The sequence below is a fragment of the Tympanuchus pallidicinctus genome, unplaced genomic scaffold (genome assembly GCF_026119805.1).
Source record: "Tympanuchus pallidicinctus isolate F22 unplaced genomic scaffold, pur_lepc_1.0 scaffold15, whole genome shotgun sequence".
In the NCBI taxonomy this organism is placed as follows: domain Eukaryota; kingdom Metazoa; phylum Chordata; class Aves; order Galliformes; family Phasianidae; genus Tympanuchus; species Tympanuchus pallidicinctus.
The window spans coordinates 15,294,129-15,306,593 of NW_026294669.1; the positions used below are offsets into that span (position 1 = coordinate 15,294,129).

The 12,465-nt window shown below is 37.6% G+C and overlaps 1 protein-coding gene across 2 annotated transcripts in view; it reads right to left on the reverse strand.

Moving 5' to 3' along the window:
- Positions 1-3,826: 3,826 nt before the first annotated feature.
- Positions 3,827-12,465, reverse strand: part of PLA2R1 (phospholipase A2 receptor 1) — a 35,758-nt gene continuing 27,119 nt past the window's right edge. For both annotated transcript variants that reach the window (XM_052675462.1, XM_052675461.1), the window contains exons 20-30: positions 11,260-11,402; positions 10,418-10,535; positions 9,888-10,018; positions 9,171-9,315; positions 8,086-8,324; positions 7,392-7,560; positions 6,154-6,294; positions 5,617-5,733; positions 5,032-5,208; positions 4,348-4,377; positions 3,827-4,104 (exon numbers count right to left, since the gene is read on the reverse strand). In XM_052675462.1, coding sequence (XP_052531422.1) covers positions 3,890-4,104; positions 4,348-4,377; positions 5,032-5,208; positions 5,617-5,733; positions 6,154-6,294; positions 7,392-7,560; positions 8,086-8,324; positions 9,171-9,315; positions 9,888-10,018; positions 10,418-10,535; positions 11,260-11,402 — 1,625 coding nt within the window. In that variant the 3' untranslated portion in view covers positions 3,827-3,889. The remainder of the gene's footprint in view (positions 4,105-4,347; positions 4,378-5,031; positions 5,209-5,616; positions 5,734-6,153; positions 6,295-7,391; positions 7,561-8,085; positions 8,325-9,170; positions 9,316-9,887; positions 10,019-10,417; positions 10,536-11,259; positions 11,403-12,465) is intronic.

Genomic DNA, 12,465 nt, shown 5'->3' on the forward strand with positions numbered 1-12,465 from the left:
GCAGAATTCTCACTATTATCCAGCTTCATGCTTTCAGAAGTCACTGCAGTTCAGAATCAGGTTATAAATTACCATGGTGTTACCTCCACGGTAGCATTCCAGGTTCTAAAATCAGAATCCAAATCACAGTCATTCTGCAAAGAGATAATAGATACAGAAAGAGATCGGCAGCTCTGAAAGTGTGAACAACATACAGAATTACGGTGCATTCAGCTTTGAGAAGCTATCACAAGACAGCGTCGTAATGTAGCAGGCAGGTTTAAGGGATACTGACATCTGCAGAGGGTTGAAACTTGGGAGTTTTGCTGCGCATTTAACTAACCTTCAGAAGGATCCCAGCAGATCCCTGTGACTTGCAAAGGGCTCACGCTTTGTCATTTTGTCAGCTCTGTGTGCACCATCTACTGGCCAGACTGGGATGGCGCTTCTGAGCACAAAGCTCTATATTAACTCATATCATGCCAGCACAGCGAACTGCTCCTGCCAGTGACAGCCTCGAGGGCTGCATCAAATTGTGAGGTTAGCACTGATCCTCAGGGTTTTAAAATCAACATTCCACTGATTACCAAAGGAAATGTTATTATAGCTCAAGAAGAGTGTTTTTTTGTTGTTGTTCTTTTTTTTTTTTTTTTTTTTTTGAGCTGAGGATTTTGAGCATAGTTAACAAATGTGTGCAATTTAGGTTTTCAACAAAAAAGCCTGCTTACATATAAATGGTCTGTGGGAAATGTATGCCAAGATTTCATTACAGTGGGTTTATTATTACAAGAGACTGAGAATGCCTGTTTCTGCTCTAAAGGAGGGGCAGCGTGATGGAAGAAAAATGTACGGGGATCTAAATTAAATTTGTGCAGCAGAGCTCAGGGAAGCAGAGCAGGTTAAGTCACACACAGTACAAAAAAGCATTTCGTCCCTACACTCCCTCTGGACCGAAGTGCACAGATCTAAAGCAGCCTCATGGTCTGTCACCCTGAGTGTGCACACATGCAAAGGCTAGGAAAGGAGGAGGGAGGAATAGAGAAGAGCTGTATAGCAGCCAGGAAGCAGTCTGGTGCAAGCTACCCCTCTCCCAACACTATAACCTGGGGCAAAGCCTGGGAACTGCTGCTGGGAGACACTAAAGCTGGCAAAAGAAAAACTGCAGCCCAAAAAGTTATTATTCATGCTTTAATTTCCCAGCTGAAGTTATACAGTGAACCTCACTGCTGTTACTGTCACGGTCACTCATGAAAACGTAGCCACCAAGTAATCTGACCAGGAATGGCGTAGGGGATCTTGAATTAAGGAAAAACAAATGGAAGCTAAGGTAAAAACCATAGAATCATAGAACAGCCCAGGTGGAAGGGACCTTAAAGATTATCAGGTTCAACCTTTCACAGCAAAAGGAAGCCTGGATGAGATTGCCCAGCACCACGTCCAACTGCTTCTTGAAACCCTACAGTGATGTGAATTATCACATTCCCAAGGATATTATTCCAGTGAGTGATGGTTCTCACTGTAAGATTTTTCTTATATTTAGAACAAGGAATAGGAAGTAATCAGCAATAACATCCTTAAGTGAATAACATCTATAATTAGAAAAGTTAAATGACAAAAGATATTTTAAAATAAACATTTATGACACTGTTTCCTCAAATCCGTTTCAATGTATGAAGAAAACACTGCTTGAAGTACTATTCCCTTAATCCAAGATCACCTACATCACACTCAGTGTTAACATTCTCTACTCTGATGTTAGGATTATTTATTATACAACTGTATAACTGACCTTCAGGTATATTAAAATGACTAAACATACTTCAAGAAGAATTGATAGAGTATCTATGTCAGATTTTTTTTAAAAAAATAAAAAAATACACCTTCATTAACAATGTCAAAATGTGACAGCATATGCATAGCTAGGGAACAGCGTAATAGCCTGATAAATGCACATCCTCTGAGACAAAATATTTTATAATTTTGCAATCAAAACACATTCTTCAAGTCACTCTGCTGCAAAAAGGCAACATAGACACTTGTCAGTGAATGGGATGAATAGAAGATTGTTGCTTAGGCTCCTCCAGCTGAAATTTAAACAGGTGAAAGTCTCACAGGGAAGGGAGAGTTGGTCACTTTTTTTGTTGTATACTGATAAGATGCATCTGCAGTCTTTTAAACCACATTTCTGTATCCTGTAAGCCAGTATAGAACAATTCTAGGTATTAAATAATTAAGAAAAGAATAACCTTATACATAATTATGACATGAAAATACATTTATTTGGTCATATCTAAAGAATTGCTACATGAAATCTAACTGGAAAGAAGTCAGACATTCCCCTGTATGCGCACAAACATTGCATTTGGTCTTGGCTGCTTGCTGAATTTTCACAAACATATCTCCATTTTATGGTTCCTGCACAGTTTTTAGAATGAGTCACCCCATAACAAACCAACCAGCACAACAACACGCACAGCCCTTCATAGCAGCTTTTAAAGGTGACTAATGGCACAGTTATTCAATGCTCAGGTAACTCTTTGTGAACGGCAATTTGGCTTTCCTTTTTTTCCCACCTCACAATAGAAATAATTTAGAAGTCCTCCATGAAAAGTTTTGATATTTTCACAAAAGTAACTGAAAGACTGGGAGTGTGGGAATCCATAGAACCATCCACCGTCGAGAACCATGACCTGAATCTGTAGGTCTTGCACAGTTGTTAGCCAGGAGAACAACTGACCAATGAAAGATGGTATTAGCACCATTAGCACCTTGATATGACCAGAGAAATGTGGCCCTTGAAGGTGTGCTATGTGGGATTACTGGAATTGGGCGAAGGGAGGGCAGCACCCTTTGTCAACTGCAGATGTGGCTCTCCCTTGTATCATCCTTATGTGTGGAGAGCAGGGTCTCAGAAGAACATACATAAACACTGCTTGAAGTTGCACTGTAAGTGAACAGTAAAGCAGTTTATTATCGTAACTTTAACAAGATTCATATAATGTTTTCCTTCAAACAGATACTGATCCAAAGCATCTTTGGAAGAGGCTGATGAGATGCAGTTTCTGAAATGACCGAGGTGAGAGATAACATTGTTTCTCTACAAGTGCACCAGAAGTATCTCTACTGAATATATTAACTTCAGGACGACAATATCCATATGCTACTGTATCTCAAGCCAAAGGTATTTCATAATGTAAACTAGCCATCATGGCAACACTGACACTCCCAATCAAAAGTAACCTCATCTCAGCAAACTTGGAAATCCACCTGCTAAGAATCCACCAAATGAAAAAGTACATTCTATGGATGGAATAGGCATTAGGAAGAGCTACTCCATTAGCCTTGGAGTAGGTTTCAGAGTTCCTAAATTCAAGGACAAGTTTTAACACTGGTTTATGAGCAGCTTTTTTGGTATGAAAATAACATTTTTAACATTTTTAGTTTGCAGCTTTCCCCAAAGAAGCCGATTTCCCCATGGCTCTGTGCATTCTCACCGCGTTCTACTACAAAGCATAAGAGGTCCAAGTGCAGCAGCCCCTGCACGCTCCCCACCAGGGTGCAAGGACTCCTCCAGAAGCGCATGCCCTGAGTCTCCTGAGAAGGGAGCACAGACCCTCTGCCACCAAGGAAGCCTGGGTCTGGTGCCTGTGAGAGCAGGTGCAACTGGTGCTCAGCTCCTCACTGCTCGCTTTGTAAACCTTATGGAACAAATTCACAAGAAGGGAAAGAACAGCAGCTGCTGCTTTGCTGCTCTTCCAGCACCATGTAGGCATTCTGACCACCAGCTAAGACGTGGAGCTGGTCTTGGACAGCAACTGGCTCACAAAAAAAAAAAAAAAAACACAACAAAAAAAACACTGTAGGACACGGAATTTAACACAATACATTACTGCTTGGTTCTCCCCACTGATTAATTGTCATCTTTCTCAAAATCAGAAATGAGAATACTTTCTTCCAGAGCAGGAACATCAGAATTAATCTGTGGAAAATAAGCATTTCTGACCCACAGTATTCTGCTGAAGAATCTGTTGTTCTGTTTGTAGAGGCACCACAGAAAAATGGAAACAGCAGCCAGCATCACAAACGTTACGAGAACAGCCAGAGCAGCAAGTCCAGAGTAGGATGCTGAAAGGAAAAAGCAGAGACTGTTATTACACAAATGCAGTTACAACCACATATAATTTTAAGTACAAAAATTCAGATGTTCCACATAAAACACCATTACTCTTTATATGTCACACATTTTAAATTAAACTTTTTTTCCACTATTAAATGAGATCTCATGAAGTATCACCTCAAAACATGTTATTGCTCCTTACAAAATAAATAAATAAATAAATAATTAGAAAGTAAAAAAGAATAACTTACATTTTTCAGAGGGTTCTGCCGCATTAAGATCTGAAATAGAACCCAGAAACCCAGAACTGTCAGAAAATTATCCACAGTACTAACAAGATTTAGTATATACGCTCAGTGTACCACTGATACTCAGAAGACAATCTATTCAGAAACATGCAAGAGACAGCTGTTCTTTGTTGAACTTTACCCATGTTAATAGGATTACAATAGGCCAAGTAAAATATGACCTAGCCTACTGTCTGTATAAAATCACTTAAATTTAGTGGAATATGTTAACAGGCATTGTGGCATAGACAAGCAGCAGCATTTATCCACTGCAGAAAGCACATATACGTAAGCAGAAGTGTGCAGCGGTGGATGAACCAAGCTATTGGGTCCAGCAGTGATTCTGGCACTTTGAGTGGACTCTCAGAACACTTCAGCTCCCTCACGTACATATCTTCTTACTGCTCACTACAGCTGCCTATACCAAGGGCTCTGCTCACATGCACAAGAGAAAGTTTGTCACAGCATGCAGTAACAAAAGAAATGCCCAGGCTCCTCAGAAGGCTAACCTCACTGGTTTGTTTTTCATGGGTATTTTCTCTAATAGGAAACAAAAAGACTATTTAAATGAAAACTAAGCGAGCAATAAAGAAAATATAAAACAACAGTTATAAGAACATGATCAGTTCCTTTAATGGAAGCACATACCTGCATTCTTTTTACAAACAAATCCCTTTATTTCTCTGCATGGAGATATTTGCCATACACCATCCGCAGTCCTCAGGCTGATACAGAAATTCCCCTTAAGATGATCAAATTCAGGCTCCCTGATGCCCCAGTTAGAATAATTTAAGGGAGAGCCATCAGACCAGGAAACTGTTTCATCTAAGGGCAGAAGTAATAAATCACTGTAAAATGCCATTGTGTTTTGATAAACAACTTCTTCAGTTGAACTCACCTTCACATGCATGTTCACAATACTGTACAAAAGCAATGCCAGGCTTCTACCCTGTTTGGCTACTATGTTCCTTTCTTTGTTGAATACTTTAAAAACATAATGCAGTTGACACAATCCATACAGCTTCTTCAACATGCCAGGCACTCACATACATGCACATATACTGACTATTCAGAATCCTAGTACAATCACATCCTTTTAGTACATTGTAAGCAAATAGTAAACAGTGAGAACAAGAATCTCAAAAAGTAACAGTATTTTGTAAGATGGTTGTATCAGCATTAAAAAAAAAATCCTAGATTCTTACGTTCAGTTCTCTTCCACATAAAACTTACTGTCTGTAACATGCAGGACGTTCAGCCAAACCATTTTCACAGAATAACCAAAACTGTGCAACTCCTCCAGAATGAAGGCATTTTCATCTTCATCTTTGATAGTTAGAAGATTAGATCCTACAGATTAAACACAGAACAGACTTCTTTTTCAAGCAATTCACACCATTAAAATGTAGCATTGCATTTCAAAATTTGGTATGGAGAATCTTGTTTGAAAATGTTGAAAAGCCTGCTTATGATTTATAAGTTCTGAAGTTTGCAACTAATAATACAAAACTGTTCTTACTTGATTTTAAAACAAGTTTGAACGGGGATAAATACATTTTATATCTTACACCAGAAAACAGCATTTTCATTAAAAAAGACCATTTATTGATATACATTGCCTTTGATTTCATAGTTGGCTTAATGAGCTCCAGTAGTGTTTTCCTGAACCAGAGGAAACACTTCAGTCATTTCAGAAAATCTGTGTTTTTTTGTTTTTTTTTTTCTAACTATATCACAATTACATTTTGTAGCTATAAAATAGTCACTTACCTTGATTTCTGCAGACTTCATATGCAGCATCAAAACTTGTGCCCTGCAGAACGGTGTTAAAGCTGTAGCAACTGTTTTTGAATTTGATCCAGGGAACATGTTTTTCTGAACATAAGCCTTTATACTCAATGAGTTTCTTCTCTGTCATAGAAGAAACAGCAAAGTTTTATTGGCACAACAACATACACATTAATATAACATTGCACATGTTGTTTTGGAATAATGCTAATAAGCACTCTATTTAATTTATGTCTCTATTTTTCAAAGAGAAAATCTAGTGGCTGCATATACTTGTACTAGAACTGCAAAGCTGGTTTTAGTTCAGATGAAAAACCTTGCAGGCTTGCAACAGTGCTATAAAGATATTTATCTAACAGTGACATACAACAGGGAGAGAAGCATCATATGGGCACTCAGGGCTACCCAGCAACTCCCAGAGGCTGGGGATTTCCAGAGGCTGCAGAGCTTCTCTCCACCAAGCCACAAGGATAACTGAATGCCAAATATCAGGGCACAGAGGCAGAGTAGAGCTTCCCATCAGAATTCAGCACTCAACCTCTCCACTGTGCAATGCAGTGTGCCAAGAGCCCCACTGATTCGGGTGACTGCCATCATGAAAGCAGGATGTTGACAAGGACTCTACAGTCCTGGGCTGAGTAGAGCTGTATACCTGAGTTCTGTGTTCAAAAAAAAAAAAAAAAAAAAAGCAAAAAAAAAAAAAGCTCAGGTAATGAAGAGCTTTGCAAGAAACAAAATGTATCTCAAGATGCAGGAAAATATTCTCATCTTCAGAAAAAATGTTGCAGTCTTCCCTATGCAATCAATGAAGATGTGACTAACTTTTCACTTTGTTCCAAAAGGTTCTCTTTTCCTATTTCTCAGTTAACTGCAATAAACAGTATTTACTTCCTTTCACATTACTTTGTTAATAATCAGCATTTTTCACAGACAGTATAGCATTCACTGAAGAGAGAGTTTCCTTGCACCTGTTTCTTTCCTACTATAGAAGTTCTTCCCATTTTCACATAGCCTAGACCTGATGGCCAATACTTAATGGGGAAAAAATAAAAAGGCTTTGCAAATAGGAGATACAGAAAGGGGGCAAAAAAAAAAAATCACTTTTGAAGGAAGCATCATCATTGTTTAATCTCAAATGTTAGTTTTCCTTTCATATATTGCCACTATTACTATACACATTTGCAGCTGCACAGATGTAAAACAAAACCTAACTGACTTACTGGGCGGCACATGGCAGACTGCTCCTGGCAGAAGTTGTTCACAGCTTGTACTCTTCCAGTGCCCTGAGGCATCCATATAAACACAGTTGCCCAAGGCCTGGGACTCATCATCTTCCCAGAAGGTAAACAAGGATCTAGTCCCATCTGACCACTCAAAATTAAGCCCATTCTGCCAAAACAAATTTTAAATTATTTCTGTTTGGTGCCATACTCCTTTCCACAGACATCTTAATCAGGATTCCTTTTACCTCTTCCTTAGTGCTGGGCAGTTTCAAAGATTCTCTCAACTTTTTTCTAGGAGAACAAGAACTACACCTAAACTGTTGTTTTGTATGGTAGCTGAATGTCTGGCTCATTGAGTGTAAGTGACTATTTGAGCCATAGAGCTGCTCAAAATGAAATTTAAATTCAATACTGACATTAGAAGAGTTTTTTTTCTTAGTGTTTTTTGTTGTTGTTGTGTTTTAGTATTTTCTATGGCTTTCATTTTCCGGTACTGCACCAAAGTAGCACTCATTAAATTTATGTATCATGCTGCAAAATATGGCAAGGAGGCTGATAAAAGCTCAAGTGGGTGTTTAATTTCTAAACATGATCTTCCTGTGACTTCTAATGAATGACAGAGCTCATAGTTTGCTACTGTAAAAGCCTAATTTAGAATAAGGGATGCACTGACAGTAAACCCATTACGCACATCTGCGGTGAAAAGCCCGATCCAGTGGTTGTATCCCAGCCGATTCACAATGATTGTGAGGAAAGCCTGGTGGTACTGATCTGCAATGCTGACCAGCTCAGCTCCATTTGCCATGCAGGTTTTTAAAGCTGCAGACCATGTCAAATTCCCACGTATTAGGGTATATGTTCTGTTTGCATACTGTAAAGTATCTGGCACAGGGTACATTTCAGATGCATTGACGATATGTCTGGATGTGTCTGTTGGAAACAAAGAGGGTTGTTAAAATTATTATATTATTTTTTAAAACAGACAGTTCAAAGACAGTTGAAAACCAGCTACATTTATTCCACACAGTTAAGTTTACTCCCATTTTTCCCCACAATTTTGCCTCGTGATAAATACGTCAAACATAGCTGTGGTTTGCAAGAGCCGCATAAGAGCAGGCCAAAGCTTGCTGGTTCATCTTATTTACTCTGTTGAGCCTCTTGTGGAGAACAGCAGGAACTACTGCCTCCGTTGACAAAGACCTTAACTACAAGGTAGCAGACAAAGCTGCACCACATAAGACCACCACTGTGTCCATACAGTCCATTTTGATGTGTGCTGCTGAGCACGTTGCCATGCCAGTACAGGAAAAATACATGAGAAGAAAAGCCAGCCTACACCTGATTGGCCAATCGGCTGTTCACAGAAATGCATCTTCCAAAGTCTCGTCTGATCTGAGACTGCAAATCCAACAATAGAATATTTTCAACAGAACCATCTCCAGTTTTGCCTTTTGTAATTTCACGCTGTTACTTTGCTTGCGAGGATAGACAATGTGAAATGTAATCTCTAGATCTGAGATATGCAATTGAAAGCTCAAAGTTAAGAATCAAATTTAATGGCAAAAGATTTTTTTGAGAAATTACTTTTACATCACAGCTATTGATTTATTAAACTGTGTAAAGCTTGCCTGCTGAAATAGCAAGTAAAATTGCCTATAAAGATCTTTTTAGCTCCTGGTTTTATAGACACCTATAATAAGCTACTTCTAGATAAAAATAAACTGAACTCAACAAGAGAACAAATGAGAACAGAAGGAAACCAGACCAAATGCTTACCCTGCCTTTTTTGGCAGACAAACCCATAATTTTTCTCACAGTTTTCTAAGTACCATTTTCCCGTAAAATAAAAATTAGGGTTATTTGATACCAGTGTACAAAGTGGAACTTGTTCTTCGACGTAGACACTGTTATAACGCGGTCTCTGCAATCAACACAGAACCTTACATTAATTGTTGAAGATACCATGTAAAGCAAGGGCATAATTATTACATTAAACATAGTATAATAGTTAGCTGAAAGGCACTGTTATAAGTTGTTAGGTAGAACAATGAATGCTCCCATAAATACCACTTGGAATAGTAGCCTCATAGAAAAAAACGTCAAAAACGTGCAATGAAGAAACTAAAACATTAACTAAAATACTGACAAATATACCAAGTCAAATATAGTATACTAAAATTTGACTAAAATGTGAAATTCATAATATTACTTTGCTCAAATGTAGTATAGGATGTCAACCATATAGCTTAAACTGTGGTGCTTGAAGAGAATTTCAGAAGATGTGACTATAGCTATGTACTGCATAAATAATTGTCTGGATAGTGTCTTTCTGGCAACTACTAACTATACCCATAAGGTTGTGTCCACAGTTGTTTGAAGTTGCAAAAATTAAGAGAAGCTGGTATAGTAAGTTAGGCCTTGTCTTTATGGCAAGCATGAATATTATGGATAAAACAATTTCTCAGTGTCCTTAAAGCCCCCAGAAATACTTACGTGCACTGCTTCAATTGGAGACCAGTTGGAATACCTTGGAGGATTTTCATTCATCCATTTTTCATAATCATCACCCTGGAAAGCTATCCAAACACTAGTTTTGCGACCAAATAGATTCATTGTTATGAAAGCTGGAAAATGAAACAAGAATGAAGTATCAAGCATATTTAATTGGTAGCCAGTTAGGGATAAAGCTGAAGTCTCTTCCAACACATTAAAGCACTGAAAAATGAATTGCCAACCAATGGCTTTATTTACTTACAAGAAAGTAAGAACGTGAAAAGCATTTCATGATCATCCAGCTATAAATTCAGTAAAAATGATTAACTTCAGTTGGGTTAGTATCTAGCCCAGTAGAGAAGTCTTCAAGAAATTGCAACAGTAGCTTGAACAACTTAAGAATTGCCGATTTATTTATAGCATTGAATCCCTGAGTGGAACTGTATGATTTTTTTTTCCTAAATCTGTATCTATTATTAAACATTTCTTCAAGGATGAAATTTTATTTAAAAATATTTTTGGCATTCTACCTTGTTCCAGTTCATCTTCAAGGGAAGCGAGGGACCCGTCGTACCTACTGCAGAATGTCTGTGCAGAGTACCAGCTCCTCAGGTGCTCTGGATCCTTTGGAATTTGTATCAAAAAACACTGTTTCAAAAGAGAAAAAAAAAAAAAAAAAAAAAAAAAAAAAAGAAAAAAAAAAAAGGCTTGTTTTGTTTTTTCTTCCACTTAAAAGCTATACCAATTAATAAGAATGTTGGGTCCACAGCCTTAAGCAATGCCCCTTGGTTTAAGTTTATCCTTGTAGTGACTGCATTTTAATGCTTCTCACTTCAGGGAACGTTTCCATGAAGGAATGCAGGTATTTAAGAGAAGTCTGGTGAAATAGTTGCCTTTCAACCTTCAATCACAAATAGACTTCGGTGTTATTAATCAAAGATAATTATACATTTGAAACCATATCTTTAGGCAGCAATTAGGGAACTGCTGAGTACACTAAATGGTTAGAGTTCTGTTTTTAGGCCAAGCAAGACTTAAAACTGTAGAAGTATCAAAGGAGAGAGACAGCACAGAATAAGCATGTTGATGCATTTGCTATCCAAAAGCCTAGGTAGCTTTTGCATAAATGAGCATGCATTTCCTGGAACTAAAGTAAAACATTGACAGCTTAAGGCAACTTCTCTGTGCAAAGCTAATGAACTTCTCTATCACTTCTCTATCACATTCATGTTTATGAATATCACTATTCATAAAAATGAGTTCCCTGCTTTCAGAAAGGAAGAAAACCTTCAAATACCAAATATCAAGTCCAAATTTTCTGTAACAATGGAATTCATTTTGAATAATTAAGCAGCAGGAAAAAGTGTTTTACTTTAAATCCAAAGTGCAGCCAGCCCTTGGGACACATTCCTTGTGGGTTCTGGTCTTTTGGAACCTCTTTCTCAATTTTCCAAGCATTTTTACGTTTACAAATACAGGGAAGAGAAACAGTACAGTTTTCATCATCCCAGAGTCCTATGTTATAAAAAAAAAAAAAAAAAAAAAAAAAAAAAAATCACATTTAAATATTTACCTGAGAACAGAAAAGGACTTTTTCTTATCTAGCTCAGTTATTGTGAAAAGTATCCTCTTTATTAGTTGAGTAAGCCATGATTCTACAGCAAATATATTTGGACATAACACATTTCTGTGCATTTGATGGCCCACAAATCTCATATTTTTACTGACAGTTTGGTTTCATTAATCTAAAAACATTCCTCCACAACAAGTCACATAATACATTGCCTATCAACACATATTAAAAAAAATTAGTTGAAAAGAAAACGTACTGGAATCATACATTCCAGATAAAGTGGTTTGACCCTTTTTCATTGAAAATTGTTGGCAAGACCACCAGGTACTGACATCAAATGCTGTCCTGCTTAGAAGGAAAACACATAATTCAGCAGAACAGAAAGCACTCAAACTACTGATCAGATGCCCTCTGTTGGTGGGTGATGGGATAGGGGGAAGTATCATGCAAAACAGAGACTAACTAAAATATCTGTAAGCCTCAAGCTTTTGAAAGTTATGAACCAAAACCCCAAGGTGATGCGTGGGTTAACAACAATAGTTTTTAGCTTTTGATGCTGGCATTACAAGAATGCAGCTCTGTATTTGTGAGGAGAGATTTTTAAAAAGTTGCATATTTTTTCAAGAAACCTGACATGTTCACCTTATCATATGAATCACAGATCTTCAGAAAACAGACTGAGAAATGACCAAAAAAAAAAAAAAAAAAAAAAAAAAATCACAGATGCTGGCAGCACTATATTGACATATATTTTTAAATTGCAGTAGCAAAAGAGAAATCTTTGTGAGGGTGTAGAGGCTAGCACCATCAGATAACAAAACATGGTACTCAAAATCCCTCCGCATATTGGCTATGAGATTAAAAATAAGATAGAAACCCAAGTATTTAAAGTTGTTCAATAATATAAAAACAGTTCTTGAACAGAGGAAAATTTGCTGCTCAGTCCATATGGCTCATTTGGTTACAAGAAAAGTGACTATGAAAACCAGGAATAGAGTCTTAAGA